This window comes from Hibiscus syriacus, unplaced genomic scaffold (genome assembly GCF_006381635.1).
Source record: "Hibiscus syriacus cultivar Baekdansim isolate YM2019G1 unplaced genomic scaffold, ASM638163v2 tig00015498_pilon, whole genome shotgun sequence".
Classification (NCBI taxonomy): Eukaryota; Viridiplantae; Streptophyta; class Magnoliopsida; order Malvales; family Malvaceae; genus Hibiscus; species Hibiscus syriacus.
The window spans coordinates 139,530-164,237 of NW_024062367.1; the positions used below are offsets into that span (position 1 = coordinate 139,530).

Consider the following 24,708-nt stretch of genomic DNA (forward strand, 5'->3'; position numbering starts at 1 on the left):
TGGACAAAAGCTATAGAATAGCATAACCTTTACCACTAAACCAAGCTCCTTATTTGGTTAAATAATGAATTATATGATATTTAATAGATTTTACAGACCCCATCACACAAAATCACGTTAAAAAACAGTGGCTCTGGTATACTGATTTGATCTCTTCCACGACGATATCGCCGTCACAAACGCAACCACTACATTTGTCACTTCCACCATCAGCACCAAACACGGAGGAAAATTCATCATGGACACAACCAATGTAGCAACCCATCAATAACCTTACAAAGTGAATGATGTTGTTGGTTTCCAATATTAGGTGCAAAGTGAATTTAGAAGGGTTGAATTGATCGGTTACCGATTGCTATTGAGGTTAAGAGTATTGGATCTGGATTGAATATTACATTTGAGTTGCATATTGGATTTGAGTTTTGACTAAATATATTTTTGTTTTATTTAAATTCGGCCTTGATGGGTAGATTTTTAAACTCAAATAAAAATAATGTTTATAATATGCATTTTTACTTATTTTTTGACATAAATAAATCCAGGGTGAGCACAAAAAAATTTAGGAAAAACACAAATTAAATTTAGAGTCGGCACGTATATAAAAAATAATACTTAATAAATTAATTTTAAATATATGACCACCCCAAAGAGATAGAAACTTCTTACCCGCTGCCTTTGAATTAGCCTCATTATTGAGGAAAATTGTCATGTTTATTTCGTGTACAATCTTGTTTTTATGTTCATCCCTCTTGTAGCTGGAACTTAAGGCGTATTTTTAAACTTAGAACTGAGGCTTCCTCAGTGTTGTCTGCTGGAACAATGAAAGTTTCTGTAATTTAGGATGCAATTCGTGATAACAGATCCCAAGTCCACTGGCAGAAAATTATCTGGTTTCCTTTACACATTCCTAAACACAACTTGATTTCTTGGATGACATTACTTGATAGACTTCCAATAAAAGTGAGACTTCACCAAATGGGGATTATCAATGAATGCCATTGCTTATTTTGTAACGATCCTTGGGAAACAAGGGAGCACTTGTTCCTCCATTGTCATATGGCTCAACAATTATGGAATTATGTTTTCACCACACTGGTCTGCAACATTCCTTAACCTCTTGGGATGCTTTTTTTTCGTGGGCAAGCTCTACTTGGAATGGTAAATCTTTGCTAACTTTGATTTTGAAGCTTGCTCTTAATTCTCTCATCTATGTCCTATGGGAAGAAAGAAACAGGAGGCTCTTTCAAGGTCACTGCAGAAACACCCAAGAGTTGTTTACTGTCATTAAGGATGTGGTGTGATTCCAGCTGAGGGATAGGAACATAAATAGAAATGATAGCACTAATTCTACCCTTTGTACACTTTGGAATATAAATTGCTCTTAATTCTTTTGTAAGTAATTTTTTTGATATACAAAACACGACAAAACTGCCAGGTTAATGCAAATGGGAAACGTTAATTCCCAAAATAATGTTATCAGCCGATTATTTCTCCAAATGGGGTGTTTGCTACAGAAAAATGCAAAAGTTGGGATATCTCGGCGTCTTTAGTGTTGCATTCTGAACCTCTCAGCGTCTTCAACTATTGTTGGATATCTCGACGTCTTTTGCATTTATTCGAGGATGTCTCGGCGTCTTCAACACAATTTCCATGTAAAATAGGATCTCTTGGCGTCTTTACATGCAAATTGGGACAATTTCCATGCTCGTTGGATATCAAGGCGTCTTTCATGTGTTTTGAGTTTGCAGCAAAACCAATCAATAAAAGCAAATCAATAATGCCAAAGCAAAATTTATAAAAGCAATTGCAAAAGCATTGGGGCTGGGGACATAATTAAACAAAAGCATAAATTTTATTAAAGAAAGGTGATGTTAAAAGGAAATTTATAAAAGCATTCATTTGTAAAGCAATAATGGTGTTATTAATGAAATTATAATTTTGTAATTTTGTAGATTATATTTGATTCAATTACTCGAGTATATATACATATTTATTACTTAAGGGTTTAAAACGCCAATTTTAAATACTTACTGAAATGAAATAATAATTTAATAAAATTTAATAATAATGATTTAATCATTATTAAATTTTAACTACTAATGATTTAATAATAATAATGTAATTATCTAGTAGTAAAAAACTCAATTTAATAGCAATGATATTTGATTCAATTACTTCAATGAATTTACTATGGTTGTCCCTTGTTCCCATATGTAATGAGGTAAGGGGAGGTAAGATAGTAGGCTGCCCCCAATAATAGGTTGAGAGCAGCTTCCGTAGGAGACCTCCGAATTATGAAATACCCTCCATGGGACTCGATCCCACGACCTTAAGGTTAAGAACCTTGTGCTCTACCAACTGAGCTGGATGGTCATTTCAAATGAATTTACTAATAATACTCAATTTTAGTAATTACTAATAACGATTTACTAATTATGAATTTAATGATTTAACTACTAATGATTTAATAATAATAATGTAATGATTTGATATAAATGATTTACTAATTAAATTCATGATTACTAATAATGATTTACTAATTATAAATTTAATGATTTAATATTTAATGATTTAGTAATGATATGATTTAGTAATGATTAGTAATGATTAACTAATAATGATACTAATAATTTTTATTATTAATATTTAATGATTTGATACAAATGATTTAGTAATGATTTGAAATAATGAAATTGTAATAATTACTAATAATGATTTAATAATTATTACTAATAATTATTTAGTAGTAAAAACCCAATTTAATAGTAATGATATTCGATTCAATTACTTCAATTTGATACAAATAATTTGAATAATGATTACAACTCTTGACGGTGTCGGGGTGTTGTTGAGTAGTAATGTCGAGGCGCACGTCGGTTTCGTTGTGGTCGTTTCACTTGTTCAGGAGTTTGTTCATCATAACCAACATGCTCATTCATCGAGGGCATAGGTTTCGGTGTTGTAAATATTTGCCCACCACCACTATGCTCACCCATACGAGGACAAATACTTGTACTTGTCATCATAGATATCATCTGATCAACATCATTTATTGCCCCAAACATGGGAGAGAACATGAGTGATTGATGAGGAACATGTTGAGGAGTGTAGGGCGTAACACCAGAGTTCGAATTACCCTAAACCCTAAACCATTACTAGTAATAAATTCGCTTTACCGGTGAGGCATGCCAACCATATCAATCATTTGAACAACATGAGTTCATACTTGTCAACGCTCACTCCCATACAAGCGGATGACTTTGACTTCCAGAGTTCGGATTACCCTAAACCCTAAACCTAAACCCTAAACCCTAAACCCTAAACCCTAAACCCTAAACCATAAACCCTAAACCCGAGAAACCAAGAAGAAATGGGAGTGGGAGTGGGAGTGAGAGTTCTCACCATGGAGCAGAACAAGAGGCAATGTATAATATCCCACCAGAATCTTTTGATCACACAAGATCATTTAGTCAAGTGGTTGGTGATTCTGGTGTTACGCCCTACACTCCTCAACATGTTCCTCATCAATCACTCATGTTCTCTCCCATGTTTGGGGCAACAAATGATTTTGATCAAATGACATCTATGATGACAAGTACGAGTATTTGTCCTCAGATGGGAGAGCATAGTGGTGGTGGGCAAATATTTACAACACCGGAACCTATGCCCTCGATGAATGAGCAGGTTGGTTATGATGAACAAACTCCTGAACAAGTGCAACGACCACAATGAAACCGATGTGTGCCTCGACATTATTACTCAACAACACCCTGACACCATCAAGAGTTGTAATCATTATTCGAATTATTTGTATCAAATTAAAGTAATTGAATCAAATATCATTGCTATTAAATTGAGTTTTTTACTACTAAATAATTACATTATTATTATTAAATCATTAGTAGTTAAAATTTAATAATGATTAAATCATTATTATTAAATTTTACTAAATTATTATTTCATTTCAGTAAGTATTTAAAATTAACGTTTTAAACCCTTAAGTAATAAATATGTATATATACTCGAGTAATTGAATCAAATATAATCTACAAAATTAAAAAATTATAATTTCATTAATAACACCATTATTGCTTTACAAATGAATGCTTTTATAAATTTCCTTTTAACAACACCTTTCTTTAATAAAATTTATGTTTTTGTTTAATGATGTCCCCGACCCCAATGCTTTTGCAATTGCTTTTATAAATTTTGCTTTGGCATTATTGATTTGCTTTTATTGATTGGTTTTGCTGCAAACTCCAGATGAAAGACGCCTAGATATCCAACGAGCATGGAAATTGTCCCAATTTGCATGCAAAGGCGCCGAGAGATCCTATTTTACATGGAAATTATGTTGAAGACGCCGAGACATCCTCAAACAAATACAAAAGACGCCGAGATATCCAACAATAGTTGAAGACGTCGAGAGGTTCAAAATGCAACACTAAAGACGCCGAGATATCCCAACTTTTGCATTTTTCTGTAGCAAACACCCCATTTGGGGAAATAATCAGCTGATAACATTATTTTGGGAATTAACGTTTCCATTTGCATTAACCTAGCAGTTTTGCCTACAAAACACTGCTGGTTTTGTAGCAGTTTCTGTTCTTGTTGTTGAACTTGTTCTTTGGATAATGAAACTGATTAATTTATCCAAAAAAAATCTTGTTTTTATTAGTTATTTTTGTTATCATATCCCCCACGTCTTATTTTGTTTTATTCCATTAAAATGTTTTGGTGGTAAAACTTTTCAAATTTTAATTATAATTATTTTAAATAACTTTATTTTATAATATATGAAGTTTTTAAAATATATTTTCTTAAAGTGTTAATAATAATAAAATTTAAATGATAAGAAATTAAAATAAAAGATTTTGATTATAAAAAGATCAATAAAAAACTATTTAAATGAGATGGAAAATATAAAATATAAATGAAACACATATATAATTAAAGTGGTTCGAAAAATCTTATAGTAAAATTTAACAATATAGAATCATATTATTGTATTTGCACCTTAAATTGTGTCCTCTTTTATAACAAATAAAGTAATAATAATAAAACCTATTAATTGATCCGTGATTAAGAATATTCATATAATCTCATCTCTATAAATATTAGAATTTTAATATTTATCTGAAAAATGTAATTAATTAATGAAACAAATAATATCTTTATAAAAATATTAGCTTGTCTAATTTATTAAAAATCTTATTTGAGGTTTCTTCCCCAAACTTAATTTGTTCATACCCAAGTCTAATAATAAAAAAATAAATTATTTTACTAATAAAATAAAGACAAAAGGGTAACTTTTGTCCATGTAGTAAACTCAATTTATCACTTTCACTCTTATCGTATTTTCGCATCAATTTAGTCCCCAAAATTGCTCAATTGCATCATTCTATGTCATACTCTTAACTTAAAATTATAACTCTAGGGTTTAGGGTTTTAAGTAGGGTTTAGAATGAAGCAATTAAATAATTTTGAGGGCTAAATTGATGTGAAAATACGATAGAGATGAAAATAATAAATTAAGTCTACTACAAAGACAAAAGTGACCCTTAACCTTAAAATAAATTATAAATTATTGTTGAATAACATCTTTATCAACTAATCATGGTACAGTTTGATAAGTTAGAAAATATGGAGGGACTCATTCAACAAGGGAAACCCAACCACCTCATCGACTTTGCTGACCAAGTAATCATACCATATTCCATCAAGTTCAAATTTGTATATATTAAAAAGATTTAAGGTATCCATCAGATGCCCTCCATGGAACTAATAATATTGCTTCTTGTGGAGATCATTGCCATGGTGGTGTTGCTTGGACTTGCCGGCATTTTCATTCGCCTTTTTGATGTTCTTGTTTTGACGCCCAAACGGACTCGTTCCCAGCTCCGAATTCAAGCCGTCGGCGAGATTGCTCCGCCGTCGTCCTGGCTCAGAAACTTTCAGCCCCGGAACAACACTACATTCAAAGGAAAACAAGTAACTACTAATTCATCATCTTTACTTTTTTTTCCCATAGTGTCAGCTCTATTTGCAGCCGTAATATTCATGTATGTAATCACGATAAACACGACACGATACGATATCCGGATTTATGTTTGTATATTTTTTTGTTAGGTTCAACGCATATGTTTTCATCTAGGGGAATACAGATTTTGCAGAGGAAGCATCCTGATACGGCCGAAAATGGGTACAATATGAGAGGAAAGGTTATTTTTTCCATGGAGTCTGTAAATTAATGTCAATACTGCTGAATAAATTTCTGGAAAACATGAAAGCTTGGTTGTAATGAATAATGAAGATGATGGCGTAGACGTGCAACCTTAATATCCTTTAGGTAGCTCAGTTGTCTTTCGCTATTGCTTCTTTTTGGGTAAACTACACTTAGTACTTCAACTATCATCTTTGTCTAGTTTTTGGTCGATTATTATCTTTTTCAAAATCATACTTAACATTAGGGGTGAGCAAAACTCGACTCGACTCGAAAAATTGATTTTTTACTCGACTCGATTCGAAAAAACTCGACTTAAATTGAGTTCGAATTATAATTTCATAAACTCGACTAGACTCGAAAAAAATTCAAATTCAAATCGAGTTGTAAAATACAACTCGAATAACTTGAAAATTTTAATAATTAGTAGATTGATTTTCAAGTTTAAGTCAAAATTTGAGTTGACTCCCTCAACTTTATATGGTATATGTAAATCACATATGAAAAAAATACAAAAAAATGTATATATATATATATATTGTATATGATTATAAAATATCATTTAAATTAGAATTAAATAATTTCATAATATTATAAATATTATTATTAAATTTAAATAGAAACACAAAATTTTGACTCAACTCGAATTTTATAAAACCGACTCGACTCGAAAAAATTTCAAATCAAATCCGAGATATAAAATAGAACTTATCAACTCCAATAACTCAAAATTTTTTGACTCGACTCGATCGAACGCTCACCCTACTTAACGTTACATTTTGATTCTATTTTATTTACATGATGTTAAAAAAATAACTACTGACATGACATCTTTTTAAAAAAATCAAAGATGATGTTACATGTCAATATCATTGTTAATTTTTTTACTATAGATAAACAAAATGAAATTAAAATGTAATATTAAATATGATTTTAAAAAATATAATCGAATGACTAAACATAAATAAAAGTGATAATTAGAGCATTAAATGTATAGTTTTCCCCTTATTTCATGCAATCTCATGGAGTAGACAGGCTGTTCAAGTAATCTTAAAAGCTGATCAGTTGGTCTGCAATTTGAACGGATATAACCCGGACAAGTAAGTATGTGGTGGTTACATTGACATTACAACTACATTTTTAACATTTAATTGAGGGCCGAAGCCACGTAAAAGTAAATTAATTTTTAAAAATACGATTAATTTGATATAAGTATAAGATAATATATATTTAAAAGATAATTTTTAATCATTTAACGTGAAATGTTCACATTTTTAATATTTATGATGTTTAAACACATGACCTCAATGAATAACATCAATTTTTTATCACTGATATAACTTAATTCGTGCTAATTTAAGATAATTTTTTGTTTATATCATTGAACTTTCTATTTATCTAATACTACTAAACTTTAGTTTTGACTTCAATTATACCGCTGAATCGTTAAATTTTTTATGACGCATATTTTTTGTCATTGTGATAATGTGGATAAATTGATGCCATTTTAGGCATGACGCATATTTTTTGTCATTGTGATAATGTGGATAAATTGATGCCATTTTAGGCATTGAAATTTAGTTGTGTATCGATTTCGTCACTTTTAAACAGTTTCATTTTTAGCATTATACTTTTTCTGCCGCCACCAGCAGTTAATCGTCGTCCACCATTGATCGTCTTTCGTGGAAAGATTGGTACTAAAACATTCACATTTTACTTCTTTTTTTCTTCTCCTAAGATTAATTTTTCATGACAATTGATAAAATTAAACAAAAAACTAACATTTTTAATTGAGGTATTTGTTTAAAAATTCAAACAGTGAGAAATATTTATTTGAGAAGACGAACGACATACCTAAAAAATAACCTAATCGAACGATCATTGAAATAGATCAGAGTATTAATACTTCAAATTTTTAAATAAATTTTCAATAATTTTTAATTGAATTTCATGGAAAACCGATCCTAAGAGAAATAAGAGGAGTGAAATACGAATATTTTGGTATCGATCTTACTGCAAAAAAGATCGATGATGGATGATGATTGGCAGTCGACAGAGATCGAAAAGTGTGGTAACAAAATAATTTGATTAAAAATTTAATAGAAAAATTGATGCACATTGAAGTTTAGTGCCTAAAACGACATCATTTTGAGTATCAATAGTCATTGTCGTTTAACGTCGTTTTATTCACGTCTTTACCGTGACAAAAGATGTGTCTATTTTATCGTACCGTTAAAATTTAACAATCTAGTGGCATATTAAAACAAAAATCAAAGTTTAGTGTTATAATTAAAAAAAGTTAAAATTTCAATAATATAAACCATACAACACTTAATAATATTTTATGCAGTTTATTTTAAATTTTAAATTGAAAATATTTAAATTAATATTAATTTCTGTTAATGGTGTCCACCGGTTGTAGACGACACGACAAAATAATCTCTCATGCAAAACTACCCGTTAAAACATGGCATTAATTAAACTTCGAATCTAATCGTGAGAAGGAAAAATAAATTTCCAGTTTTGTTGTTACGCGGTCTATGATTCCATGATTAACCTCATATAATATACCATATGATATTGTATTTTCTACATTATGCTGATATTATTTTATTTTTATATAATTAATATTTTAATAACTTAAGCATTAAATTTATCAAATAAATTTTTCATACGTTTAAATTTTTCTTTCAATGGATGGAAGTTCACAGTTACACAATTATGATCTAGAAATAAATAATAAAAAAAAACTTGATGGAGATGATTTATTGATAAAATCATGAAATATGTCGTTGATGATTATTAAAATATTAACTGCTAAACGAAGAGAGAAAGATGACGAAAATCAGAATAATTACATGAAAAATGTTTCATCCTTATTTCAAACTGTGGAATGCCTGTTTCTGTCGGAACAACACTCATCTTGTAATGATCTTCAGCTATATAAACCGTGCCTCCTCTCCGACCACCTCAGAATCTACATTCCTTTCACATATGTTTAATTCTTTTGGTTGTTTGAGTTGTCAAACGTTAATTATATAGCAGCAAAGTAGAAGAAGAACGAAAGGCATTGGTCATGGCATCGGCATTTGCGGGAGACAACCCTGTCCGGTCGATGAGTCGTTCAATGAGCAGCAACCGCTCGTTGAGCCGGAGAAATATGAGTTTGACATCGGGGAGCAGGAGAGGTTGGGCTTCGGCTAGTATCCGAGGAGCATGGAACAATCAAACCGATGTTTTCCAACGAAGCGGAAGGGAAGAAGACGAAGAGGAACTCAAATGGGCCGCCATCGAACGGCTTCCGACAAACGATCGTATCCGACAAGCGATGCTGAAGCATGCCCTCGATGAAGGAAAAATCGGATACGAACAAGTTGACATCACGAACCTCGACATGAATGACAAGAAGAACCTCATGGAAAGTATACTAAGAGTTGTGGAAGATGATAATGAGAGGTTTCTTAGTAGACTCCGAGAGAGAACTAATAGAGTGGGAATTGATGTTCCAAAGATTGAAGTTCGATTCCAGCATTTATCCATTGAAGGAGATGCTTATCCTGGAACAAGGGCTCTTCCAACTTTGCTTAATTCAACGTTGAACGCTGTCGAGGTGATTAAATTTAACTGTGTCTTTGAAGAAACTATTACATGCATGTATGCTTCAAGTTCTTAGTTTTGATTTTAATGGTGTATTAAAAACAGGGAGTTCTTGGATTAATCAAGCTTTCTCCTTCTAAGAAAAGAGTGGTCAATATACTTCGGGATGTCAATGGAATAGTGAAACCATCGAGGTATGTGTAAGATTTTATGCTAGGGGCGAACTTCAATTAACTTGAATATAATGTTGTTGGAAATTTGACTTATTTTCTTTTACAAAAATGACACTGCTTTTAGGACCACCGGGGTCTGGAAAAACTACACTTTTGCAGTCACTCGCAGGGAAAATCGACACTGGTCTAAGGGTATATTATCAAATCTTCGAGTTTGATTATTTAAAAGCACCATTATACTGCTTTTTAGGTTTGATTTTACTGATGAACGGTGTTCAAATTTGGAACAGGTATCAGGAAAAATAACATACTGCGGCCATGAATTTGAAGAATTCATACCTCAAAGAACAAGTGCCTATATAAGTCAACATGATCTTCACCATGGTGAGATGACTGAGGGAAACACTAGATTTCTCGGGGCTCTGCTTGGGAGTTGGGACTCGATATGAACTCTTGGCGAGTTATCAAGGCGAGAAAAACAGGCCGGCATTAAACCAGACCCTGAGATTGATGCTTTCATGAAAGCTACTGCTATGGCTGGCCAAAACACTAGTCTGGTTACTGATTATGTGCTCAAGGTTTGTCCACTTTTTTACTGTTTTTTTAGTCTCCATTGTGCATGTTTCTCGAGTCTCAGATACAAATACTCGGAACAAAATGAAGAGTTCAAGCAACCAAGTTGTAAAATTTAACTTTGTAACTATGATGTAATGATAGATTCTTGGACTGGATATCTGTTCTGATATTATGGTGGGTGATGACATGAGAAGGGGCATATATGGCGGACAAAAGTAACGTGTAACTACAGGTAATCTCGGTATTTTTAAGTTCCATCGTGTGTAAATATTTTAAAATCATTTGCATAAGATCGGCCTAAGATGAGATTGTTGTACAAAATGCAGGAGAGATGTTGGTTGGACCCGCCAAAGCTCTTTTCATGGATGAGATTTCAACCGGTTTGGATAGTTCCACAACTTTTCAGATTGTAAGGTTTATGAAGCAGATGGTTCATATCATGGATGTAACCATGTTGATCTCTCTGTTGCAACCTGCACCGGAAACCTACGACCTTTTCGACGACATTATCTTGCTTTCCGAGGGTAAGATAGTCTATCAAGGACCACTAGAACATGTTCTCGAGTTCTTTGAAAGTGTGGGGTTCAAATGCCCTGAAAGGAAAGGAATTGCTGATTTCCTACAAGAAGTGACTTCCAGGAAAGACCAACAGCAGTACTGGTGTAGAGAAAATGAGCCTTACCAATACGTATCGGTGCCGAAATTCGTGGAGCATTTCAACTCTTTCCATGTCGGTCAAAAGCTCAACGATGAGCTCAGGATACATTATGATAAATCCAGAACTCATCAAGCTGCATTGGTGAAACAAAAGTATGGAATATCAAACTGGGAACTTTTCAAGGCCTGTTTTGCCAGGGAATGGCTACTGATGAAGCGTAACTCGTTCGTATATATATTCAAGACCACACAGATTACCATTATGTCTGTCATTGCTTTCACAGTGTTCTTCAGGACCAAAATTGAAGCTGGTCATATATTAAATGGAACAAAATTTTATGGTGCACTCTTCTTTAGTCTCATTAATGTCATGTTCAATGGGATGGCAGAGCTTGCACTCACCATATTTAGGCTTCCAGTTTTCTTCAAACAAAGGGATTTTTTATTCTATCCGGCATGGGCCTTCGTCCGATTGCAGCCTAACTTAAAGTCTGGTTCCAGTTTTAAAAGTAATTTTGGAAACCAATTGCAGCTCTGGGGGATTCCAAAGCTGTTACTCTGGAAGAAGACGACGAGAGCAAGAATCAGCCATCGTCCGATTGACAGCCTAACTTAAAGTCTGTAGAAATGTGTTCACCATCAACCGATATGGCAGTGAAGAATAATCTCGACAACTCGTTTTCTTGTGCTGCAAACCAAGCACCTTCAAAGAGAGGAATGGTGTTACCTTTCCAACCCTTGTCACTTGCTTTCGACCATGTGAATTACTATGTTGATATGCCTGCTGTGTATCCCTTATCCATAATTTTTGCCTTTTACCAAAAGACAAGGATTATGAATATAAGTTGATGCTAATTTGTGGTATCCTATTCAGGAAATGAAGAGCCAAGGGGATCGAAGAGACTCGTCTTCAATTGCTACGAGACGTAAGTGGTGCATTTAGGCCTGGTGTGCTAACAGCATTAGTTGGGGTCAGTGGAGCAGGAAAGACCACCTTGATGGATGTTCTAGCAGGAAGAAAAACCGGTGTCTACATTGAAGGAAGTATCAGCATTTCTGGTTACCCGAAGAACCAACAAACGTTTGCTCGGGTTACTGGTTACTGTGAACAAAACGATATCCATTCTCCACATGTTACTGTCTTTGAGTCTCTCGTGTACTCTGCCTGGCTTCGTCTTGCAAAGGATGTCAATGCAGAAACAAGAAAGGCACGTTCTTCTTTTTAATCCAGATCTTTATTGCTTTATTTTCTATACTCTGCATAGCTTCACCTTGAAGCTAAAGAAACTTACATAAGTGCTGTATTCATTTGTGCAACAGATGTTTGTTGAAGAAGTGATGGAGTTGGTAGAGCTAAATCCTCTCAAGAACTCTCTCGTTGGCCTTCCCGGTGTCAATGGCCTCTCAACTGAACAAAGAAAAAGGCTTACAATAGCTGTCGAATTAGTTGCCAATCCATCAATCATCTTCATGGACGAGCCGACATCAGGACTCGATGCTAGAGCGGCTGCTATTGTCATGCGTACTGTGAGAAATACAGTGGACACAGGAAGAACTGTTGTCTGTACAATTCACCAACATAGCATAGACATTTTCGAAGCCTTTGATGAGGTAATCTTAAACTTTCGGCATCGGAAAACCATTAGCTCCTATTGCATTTGCTCAATAGATTCCCCTTTTCATTTCAGCTATTCCTGATGAAAAGAGGTGGACAAGTCATTTATGCTGGACCTCTTGGGCGCCATTCTCACAAACTTATCAAATACTTCGAAGTAAGAATCATTTTTCTCACACCGCATACTTGGATTAAAATTACAGTCATGGATGAGTTTCCGATCACGTTGAGTTGCATACATTTTATCAATAGTGTTAGAACTCATGGAGGCTTCCATTTCAGCTAAAGTATAAAATCTTCCTGTAGGCTGTCCTAGGGGTTCCCAAGATCAAAGAAGGTTGCAACCCTGCAACATGGATGCCGGACATTAGTTCCACTGCTGTCGAAGCTCAACTCGATGTCGATTTTAGTGAGATTTATGCCAAATCTGAACTTTATAGGTAAGTAAAACTGAAACTATTGGCTCCATTTTTATCTCTACATCTGAAATGTTGTAAATGTACCAGGAAAAATGAGGAGCTTATTAAAGATTTAAGCATCCCAGTCCCTGGAACTAAGGACCTTCATTTCCCCACTACATACTCTCAAGACTTCTTCACTCAATGCAAAGCCTGCTTCTGGAAGCAGCACAACTCGTATTGGAGGAATCCACAATACAATGCCATTCGATTCTTCATGACATTTTTCGTCGGTCTCATATTCCGAATGATTTTTTGGGGCAAAGGAGATAAGATGTAAGTCCTAAAATTCTTATGCAGTTGTCATTTCGTTGGTTCTTTAATAAAAAAAAATACAATTCAGCATTCGAAACCTGCTTTGAACAGACATAAGGAGCAAGATCTAATGAACCTGTTGGGAGCTATGTACTCAGCTGTCCTGTTCCTAGGAGCCACCAACACATCAGCTGTGCAATCTGTTGTGGCAATCGAAAGAACAGTCTTCTATCGAGAACGAGCATCCGGAATGTATTCACCATTGCCTAATGCATTTGCTAAGGTAAAAGAAGAAGAAAACTTTCGATATTAATACAACCAGACGGAGAAGATCAACACATAAGTGCACATGCAGTCAACATAACCGACATTGTGGTTATTTACAGGTAGCAGTAGAGGCAATCTGTGTTTCGATCCAGACATTGGCGTACAGTCTATTGCTTTACTCGATGATCGGATTCGAGATGAACGTGGGGAAGTTCTTCTTGTTCTACTACTTCATATTGATGTGCTTCATGTACTTCACACTCTACGGGATGATGCTTGTAGCTCTAACGCCTAACCATCAATTCGCTGCCATTGTCATGTCCTTTTTCCTAAGCTTTTGGAACCTCTTCTCCGGTTTCCTCATCCCTAGAACGGTAAGTTCCAAAACACACAAAAAGCATTCAATCCATTGAATCCAACATTACTAGAAAGAAATGAAAATGAAAGTGTATGATTGGAACATATGCAGGAAATTCCAATATGGTGGAGGTGGTACTACTGGGCTTCTCCAGTGGCATGGACTATCAATGGCCTTGTGACATCCCAAGTGGGAGATAAACTCGATCCGGTCAAGATAACTGAAGGAATCGAAACGACGGTGAAGGCTTACCTCGAGACACTTGGGTTCAAGTATGATTTCCTTCCGGCTATCGTTGCGGCTCACATCGGATGGGTGCTTCTGTTCTTATTTGTCTTTGCCTATGGAATCAAGTTCCTTAGCTTCCAAAGGAGATGAGCAAAATGCACACAACATGAATAATTGTCTCATTGTAACTTCTTTTATAGATACCGACCTTGTAATATGTTGCTCTTTCATACCCATTTCAAATTTAATTAAAACCTTTAATTTTTTCTTTTAATTTGACTCCAAGGCGAGTTACTTGATACCCACTCAAAAACTTGCGAGTAATAAAAATATTAATTTATTAAATTTTTAAATTAAATTATTAATAATATTAATATTAATATTTATATGCTATTTTTTATAATAAAAATGCAGTATAAAATTTTTATTTACTAAAAGTTTAGATTTAAACTTGAGTTTGAGCTTCAACCGTACTAAATCTAAGAATATTTCGAATTTGAGTTGAGTTTAATTGTTGATTTCGAATTTAAGACGGGCTTCGTAATATTAAATTTACCAATTTTTGAATCTAATGAAACTTCAATTTAAACTTTATCGAGTTAAATCAAATCGAACGATACTGTGGAATGCTTTAGTATTTGTTTGATACCCATCCCACCGCACGTTGCAGATGACATGAAGCCATTGATGATATGGGGTTGGGGATACTGCATCTCTCCAATGTGGTAATGGACAGAATGGCATTGTCATCACTGAAATTTCCCAATTATCCAAAAATGGGAAACTCAGTGAAAATAATAAGTAAACAATCCATTTATGAGTGGAAACATGCAACAACATCCACTAGCAATATATACTAAAGATGATAGTAATCATGGTTTATTGACTCTAATAAGCGTGTTTGTGCTTCTTTGATATCATCATTATCTTTCTTTATTTGACATTTTCCCTTCATCTTATCAACAAAGCAGTGGACTTTCAACAAGATTATAATATAATAAATAAATACATTCAATAAATCTGATATGGATAAGTATAATTATTCAGTTATACCATATGTAATTTAAAATGATGTTGCATCAATAATAATTTTAATAATTTATAAAATTTAAATTTTATGTATGCGATCATACAAATCCAAATCCATATATCTGATTATACATTAAACTAAAATTCATTTATGTTTTTTTATTTATATATCCGTTGAAAGAGCGCCTACATTTAAAATAAAAACCATATAGATTCAAATAAGTGTGTCTGCTTTGACTTCCTATAAATCGAGAGTCAATATATTTCAAGTGATCAATTGATGGAGCAAATTATATGGAAAGAATCGATTATAATAACGTAAGATGAAAAAAAATTATTGCAGGAACTAAATTATCTTAATGGTTAAAGTAATGATTATTATTTTTAGAGATCTCGGATTCGGACACCAACGACTGCAACATAGATGATCGAGCATTTAGTGTCAAATAGTTGATTTAGAACATATATTAGTTTATAAAATTACCTTTAACTTAATAAAAAAAGGACAAAAAGCTTATAAAAATTTGTAAAATCTGATGAAACCCTCATGGTCATTGGTCATTGGTCAGCTTATCAACATATATATATTTTACAAAGTTCATGCTTCGTCTTATTTTGTATAGTTGTTTTAATAAAATCATACAAGACTACCTCTTTCAAAAAAAATTATAAAAAATAAATTTATGTTATTTCTAATAATTAATATACATTATATAATTTCTTAATAAAAGTATAAAATTATACAGCATCAATACATTAAGCATTAATGCATTAAAATTTTTAAAATGAATGAACTAAACCAATGAAATGCCTTGTCCTAATGCACCAAATGGTCTATGAGATCATCGAACCACAAACAACACACTTCCAAAACTTTAATCCTTAAAAATCTCATTCCAAATTTGTAGTTGAACTTTCCATACACCTTTTAACATTAAATAAAGTCCATATATATGCTCTTTGGATAAGTCCCCTAACTAACTAGTAGGAATGGGCATGGGTCGAGTTTTTGGTCCACTCAACCCGACATCAGAATAAGGAGTCCTCCACCCGAGACCCGATCTGACCCGACCAAAACAAGTTTTCACCCGATTCGAACCCGACCCGATATATAACTTAAAAACCCGACCCGACCCTACCCGAAATAATAAAAAAAATTATTTTTATTCAATAAAAACAGTGACTTAATTGAAAAAATAATATATAGAGGGGTATTATTGTAATTATTCCTAAATATATAAAATAAAATTATACGGTCGAGTATTTTTCACCCTAAATCTGAACCCAATCCGACCCGGACATCATATAAAAAAAATCCGACCCTAAATCAATTTTTTTTAAATCCAACCTGATCTGATCGAATCGGAACCCGTCGATTTCGGGTCCCATGACCATCCCTACTTAAGGCAAAAAAAAAAAAAGTATAAATTGCAAATCATCGCAAGATTATTAACTAACATAAAAAAAAGTAGACAAAGTTATATATAAAATTCAAGTTAAAGTTTGTTTGAGGTTAAATTCTAACAAGCTTCTAAACCAAATACATATAACACGTTATTAGGCCAATTTCATTAGAAAAATATCATTTTTATTTACGTAAATAATATTAAAAATTATTATCCTTTTAATAAAGATGTGTCACATAGGCTATATATACTTTTTAAAAGATGCATTGTAACTTCTAATATTTGCATCATTCAATATCAATTATTCATTTTTATTTATGAAAATAATACTAAAATGTTTATTTAAGAAAGGATGAGTTTGTCACGTTTAACGAACACCGTTGAACACTATTAATACTAAGCACTATTAGTTTAATTTATAAAAAATTTGAAACTCTAAAGGACTCAACGTGTATATTATAAATTAGTTAAAAATTTAAAAGTAAATCATTTATAATAAAAAATTAATTACATTATTTTCTATAATATTTAAAAAAAATAAAAAAGATATATAATTTACCTTTAAAAATTATTTAAAAAGTGTTAAAAAGCATGGAATATAATATAATTAATATTTTATTTTAAATAATTTATATTTACATTTTTATAGTTTTAAAAAGATGTATTTACGGGGAGTAGCTTCCATCATTCAATATCAAATTAAAAGAAGAGAAAATAATATAAATTTTATAAAAAAAAAATAAAACACATTAATACAGACAAGTAATTACATAAACGCAAACCAGTCAAACAATAACAGTGTATGTGTGTAAATTTTATGTTTAGTCACTCAATAAACATACGTTTAAATAATTATATTTAAATATTTTAAGAAATAATTTTTCGTACAAAACCAACTCAAATAAAATTGTATTCATATACCTTGTAATAATTTTACACAATTCTGCATATGATTTCATGTTGTCCTCCTTATATAATTTTACATATTTCGACATGATCTTTTCAGTTTCATTTAACAATATCAATGGAAATTAAACCCATCCATGTTTTTGAATATTTTCAATAATTTACTTCTAAATTGTAAAAAAATATTAAATTTCTCAAAAAAAATAAAAATTTTAATTAGACCCTCACGTTTTTTTAAAATATTATTAAGTCTCACAGTACTTTTTAAAAATTTTGGACTAAACCTCTAATAATTTTGAAATTTTTGATAAAATCTGTGAACTGTTATAACAAATATTAAACCCTAAATGGTAGACTTTTAATGGAAATGCTAACGCTAATTGTCCATCAAATGGAGGCCTGACGACCGTGACTGTTTGGCATCACCTTCTTGTGGTTTTCATGTAATGATTATTAGTAAAATCATTTTGGTAAAATGGAAGACCATAGCCTCAGACATCATATCATTTTGTTTTCCCAACTTGCCTACAACTTTACAAACAAGTTGGAGAAATTTAATAAAAAAATATCATTTTCCTGACTGTAACTTCAAGTTATCTTTATATAATAATTCACTTCTCAATAGCGATGGTGAAATTTCATATTTTTTAAAAAATATTTTTTCTAAAAAAAAGAGTAAACCCGTACATAAATTTTCAGTTTATTTTAAGTGGGATTTCCTTAAAATATATACTCATATAATTGTCTGTCCAGCTCAGTTGGTAGAGCATAAGATTATTAACTTTAGAGTTGTGGGATCGAGTCCCAAGGTGGACAATTCATAATTCGGAGGTCTTCCACGAAAACTACTCTCAACAGCCTACTATCGTACCTCCCCTTATCCCATTACATATGGGAATAAGGGTCAACTAATTTTATCTACTCATAGATATTTTCTGAATTACAATATGATGGATGTACTTTTCAAATGGGGTCATCTTTCATCATTTCCTATCATATTGTGTTCTTTTCAATCTTACATCGCATAAATTCTATTATTAGCACTTGTAATATGCATAAGTTGTGGATTTAGTCACTATATTTTAATTTAATTATTTTTGGTGCCTATACCTTTTATATTTTAAATTTTGATCATGTTGTAAAATGTGTTAAATCAAATTATATCATTAGTCCTTAAATTTTCTTTTATCCAATGGATTCCCTCTCTGTTTCCATCAATGGAACAGTCAGCGTCAAACCTCAAACTCTTTCACTTCTAGTGGTTTCACACTGTCACTAAAGCCTTCAATTTCATACCATGCTCGTGTGAATCGAAAATGAGTTGTCTTGGAATCGCTTCACTTTTGTTACTGCTGATTGGAATGAGCTTGAGAAGTTGATTTTCTTTTCTTTCTTACGTTTGTTTCGTATATAATTAGGAAAAATGATATCGGGAGGGATGAATTTGGTGATGACAGTCATAGGTTTCACTGTGAGTATTATGTTCATAGTGTTTATTTGTACACGTCTGATTTGTGCTCGGATTCAGCTCAGAGCTTCTCGGAGATCCCTCGCAGTTTCTTCAAGATCTGATCTTAGTATGGTAAGCTTTTTTTCTTTTCTTTTTTAAGAAAACTTTTTTTGGGGGTCTTAATTCTTAAATTTCCAGAACTGGGTTGTGTTCTTTTTTTTATTATTTATTATTATTAACAATTCTGGTTTGGTTGGATGTTCAACTATACTGATGGAAAGCAATTATTTCCTAACATTTTTAATATATATAATATTTCTGGTCAATTTCACAAATTTTCCATAATAATAGGGTTTTAACATTTGGAATCTGATTGTTAGTGGTTATTCAACATTAGCAATGAAAGGATAAATTTTGAGGGTACTGAAGAGAAGGTTGAAGGCACTTCCCCCATATGTTTAGGAATCTTGAATTTTTTTCCCTTTTGGGCATTTCTTATGTGGAAATTTGAATTTATGTATGGATTATAGTTGATATTGTTTACTTCTGCATTTAAACTTCTAAAATGGTTTCCACAGAACTTTTATTTATGGTTTTCTTTGGGTGGTTCATAAGTTTTTCTTAAAATTGTTAGATGTGATGTAATGATTTTGGAGGATTTTTGGCTTTTAAGCTCCAATGCCTTTGTTTATATGTGAACTAAAAGGTAGATGAGAAAAGGGGAAAAAGAGAAAATGTTTGTCATTTTAGTTATATTCAGACTTGGGTGAGTCTCGGATCGGGATGTGTCCCACAGATATGTTCAACATCCCCAAAATTTACATGTATTTAGAGTGTTCTTGGAAAGTATGAGTTGGACATAAATATTCCTAGAAAAAAATTGAAGAATTTTAGCAACGTAGTCAGACATTTTGCTAAAACCAACCAGACAAAAATGAAAATCAGAAAGTAATAGAAGTAAACCTGAATCATTATCTCATGTTTATTATCTTTTCAATTGTTTCATTCATTCTTTATGGAGTGATCCTCATTCGCTATTGATATTGAATTTTGTATATGCAGCTCGAAAGGGGTACACACGGTCTTGAGCCCGTTGTTGTTGCAAATTTCCCGACGAAGAATTTCTGCGAGGAGTGCTTCTCAGCTGACAAAGATGCTCAGTACGTGCTTGGAACCTTGCTTTGTTTAGGAAATTATTGCACGTTTCTTTACTATATACTATTTTACATTATATCATGAAGATAAGTTTTCCATGAAAAAGTGCTAGATGCCTTGGATTTGCAGGTTGAGGTTAGTTATTACATTTTGTTGTATTCAATTTTCTTTTCACAGTGAAGATGTTGGCATTAAGCATTATCGGCCTTTGTTAATATGTCTCGCATCATCAAGTCACAAATGTGATAGACTATGGACGGTTGTTCAGATACTGATGCTATTTCTGTGTGGGCAAATTGAGTATTTCTTCCTGGTTTTGTCCGTAAACGTTTTTATATGGGAATTAGTCTGTTTTGGCTTTAATAGTTTTTTCCCCAGTAAGTTGAGCCATTTATTCTGTAAATAATAGTTAAAATAACGAGGGAAGGGGCGGAGCTTATGTTGCTCTGACTCTTCATTTTCCTTGGAGTGCCCATGTTCAACAGCTGTGTCCAACACTTTCAGATATGGGTATGGATTTGATGGAACAGCCATCCTCCATATTTACTGTGCTTTGGGATTGTTAACAATGCTGCTTTCTTTTCTTATTATTGCTAATTGATTTGGGATTCTTCTGATAATGTAACTGATGATTGTACATGACAGAATATTGTTCTTTAATAATTCATTTTGAAGTGTTCCTGCTTTCTGGGATTCTTATTTATTTCATCAATAATTCGTTTGTTTTTAGAGGTTTTTACGTATTTTCTTCACTTGGATTGCTTATAGCATCTTAATCCGGACGCAGCTAATAAAAATTTTGAATTGCTATGTGCCGCAGGTGTGCAGTTTGCCTTTCGGAATACCGTTGTGAAGACACCTTGAGAATCCTCCCCTATTGTGGCCACTCCTTCCATGTAACATGCATCGATATATGGCTACAACAGCATTCCACGTGCCCTGTTTGCCGAGTGTCACTACGCGAATTCCCCGAGAAGAAACGGTCGATGCAACCGTTGTTCAGTTCCGCCATTCGATCGCATTTCGGGAGAGAGTCTTTCGACACACACGCGTACAACTGTTTGTTGAGAGGGCAGGGTTTTTCATTGAGAACCCGCGACAACCCTGCAATGGAACCGATTCAAGAGAATTCTTTTGCAAGTGTGGGAAGAAATGGAAATCCAGAAGCAGGGGAAAACATGTCCCGTACGATCAAAGACGATGAAAACGCCATTAAAGAGTCGAGAAAGAAGCTTGTGGAATGCCCTTCAAACCCTTGAATTATCCTTGTTTGTTGATTGTAAAGGTCTCGTGGTTGTGAAGTGGATTGGTTTCCGTTTGTTATTTTTTTGGTGGGTTATTGTAAATATTTCGAAAATCTGCTTGTTTTTGTGTAATTTTAATCCTCAATATTAGATGGTTTGGCTAGAGGCGGTAAACGGATCATTCGGATTGGGTTTGGGTTGAGTAATTTTGGGTAGGGTAATTTCGGGTTTAGATTAAATTCGGTTTAATTTTGTTCGGATCTAATTCGGGTGTACAGTGAATTGGGTCGGGTCGGGTATCGAGTTGGTCAATTTTTGGGTTAGTGATTATTGGATCAGTTGTTTTCCGGTTCGGATCAATATCGGATCGATTGATTTTTTGGGTCGGGTCAATATTGGATCGGTTGATTTTTTGGTTGAATTAATAACGGATTGGTTAGATTTTGGATCGGGTTAATATCGGATCAGTTGATTTTCGGTTTAGGTCAACCCTTAGATCAGATTAATTCGGGTTGAATTGGTTATGAGTCTAATCAAAATCAAGTATATATAAAATAATTGATATATACTTGTAAAAATATGTCTTCTTATTTGTTAATTTTATCATTTAGGTTTAATTTCAATTCTCAATCGTTCAATATTTTGAATTAAACCATTATTTAGAGATGATAAATCGGTAATTTGACACAAATATGATTATATAAAATGTGTTAGAATTTGTTATCAAAATTTTATATTGATCTCGTATGAAAAGTTTATAATGAAACTATTTAATAAAGAAATAAACTTTATTAAAAAATATTTTCAATTATAAATTTAATATTTTTATTAAATTTTAAAAAATAATACATAACTTTATTTGTTAATTTTTAGTCGTAGCATCAGTAAACTTTATATTATTTTTATTATAAATCTAATATTATTTCATTTGTTTTAGTTGTTTTCTATTATTTTTATTATACATATAATATTTTTTTAACAAGTAAGATAAGTAAACTTTATTTATTATTGATTTCAATCTTACAATTAGATTCTTACTTTTATATTCCTCTTAAATTTTCCATTATTTTATTATAAATCTAATATTTTTAATAAATTATCAATTTTATTTAAATTGCTTTATTATTGAAAATAACTTTTATCGTTTAATAACTTTTATCAATTTCAATTTGTTTGGGTTGCTTTCGGTTCGGATTCAATTCGAGTTTCTTTCTATTCGAGTTAATTTCAGTTCGGGTTACTTTCAGTTTGAGTTAATTTTAATTCGGGTTGCTTTTGGTTCGGGTTAATTTCTGTTTCGGTTCGAGTTAATTTCAGTTATGATTGATTTCGATTTCGCTAAATTTTGGATCGGGCATAGGTCGAGTATCGAATCAAATTTAATTATCATGTTCTGTTTAATATCAAGTATTGGATTAGGTAAATCGATTCAGATAATCAAATTCGGCTCAACTTTGTCAGGTCTAGTTTTGGCAGTTTTGTTGACTCAGTTGTAAAACTAGAATTAAATCTAAGTTTCTTTTAGTACATGACCGATTTAATTTTGTTTGGACGAAATTGAAAAGTTTCAAAATTTTAAAAATAAATTAAGTTATCTTAATTTTCAATCGGTTGAAATTATTTTATAATTATTTTGTTAAATTTCTTGAGTTAAAGAATTAAGGGTAAAATTTTAGTCGTTTTCTTTAATCTTCCCCCATGCTTTACATATTACAAACGGTGTAATACTTTTAGTGACATTTAAAAGCGTCACTAAATAATCAGCTAGTACGATTACCGTGGAATCACGAGTCAATTGATTGGCCGCTAAATGCCAATCTGAGGCTACAATATAAAATTGCCCAATAGGCCAGGGGACACTACCACATGTATTCTTTTCGAAGACTGGAACATCACTCTCCATGGTTCAAATGCTTTCTCCACAAAAGTAAAATGCTTGTTTACTGTCTCTTGAAAAAAAATAAAACAAAATTTACAATGAGGGATATCATCCAATTATATTATGTAAATTTTTTCAGCTTTATATATTTAGAATCATTAAATGACTGAAAACGAACGACTTAAATTAATAAAAAAAATTAAAAGATATTTATTAAAGAAAAAATAATGAATATCTTATTATTTTATTTTAAATCATTTAACCATCTTAAAATCTGTGTAAAATTAAACAAAGTTATATTATGTAAATGAAAAATCTGTAAAACGAAAATTACGATCTTGAAAATGAAAAATCTATAGAAGCTAAAGTGGAATTACCATAATAAATTATTATTATTAATTTTTTAAACATCAAAAAGTAAAATCAACAGTTAATATTAATAATAGACCCATACAATGAAAAGGTAGTAAAATTAACTAATCAATTTGAAGAAAAAAAATACAAGATACAAATAAATATATACGTGAATAGTAAAAAAATTAAGGGTAAATTACACGACTGACCACTCAACTATGGTAAAATATCATTTTGACCACTGATGTTTCAATTCAATCAATCAAATCACCCAACTATTTAAATGTTTCAATCAAGCCACCCGCCCGCCGTTAACATTTGAAGGAGAAGGTGACGTAACACTTTGGTATAATTACACAATTGATATATGTTATTTATATATTCTTTTAATTTAGTCATAATTTTAATAAATCAAAATAAATTTAACCCTCGAATCAGGAGATGTCATGTGTTGTTGGCGACACTTGTCATGTGTTGTTGGTGACACTTGTCATGACATGTGTCACCCTCTTGAAAGAAAATAAATCATGCAGAAAGATTGTGTTAGAGGATTTGAACACAAGACTCATGGATGAAGTATTAGGAGTCGAACTATTGAGCCAAAACATCCATTTGTTGTCCAAAATATATCAAATGGATGTCATGGCTCAATGGTTTCACTGTCATGTCATCTCCTTCGTTAAATATTAACGGCATGTGGCTTGATTGAAACATTTAAATAGTTGAGTGGTTTGATTAATCAAATTGAAATATCAGTAGTCAAAATATTTTTTAACTATAGTTAAGTAGTCATCTGTGTAGTTTATCAAAAAATAAATACAATCAAAATTAACATATTAATAAAATATAATAACACATTAATAATTGAGCTTATCATA

The 24,708-nt window shown here is 32.2% G+C and overlaps 1 protein-coding gene and 1 pseudogene across 1 annotated transcript; both read left to right on the plus strand.

Annotated features, from left to right (window-relative positions):
- The first annotated feature begins 4,942 nt into the window (after positions 1 to 4,942).
- LOC120207957 (RING-H2 finger protein ATL38-like) lies at positions 4,943 to 21,710 on the plus strand. The gene is made up of 4 exons (XM_039207337.1): positions 4,943 to 4,955; positions 19,167 to 19,330; positions 20,261 to 20,358; positions 21,174 to 21,710. Exons 2-4 carry the CDS (start codon positions 19,172 to 19,174, stop codon positions 21,610 to 21,612), a joined length of 696 nt encoding a protein of 231 aa, XP_039063268.1. The 5' UTR covers positions 4,943 to 4,955; positions 19,167 to 19,171; the 3' UTR covers positions 21,613 to 21,710.
- Positions 9,294 to 14,557, plus strand: LOC120207925 (annotated as a pseudogene).
- Positions 21,711 to 24,708: the final 2,998 nt, after the last annotated feature.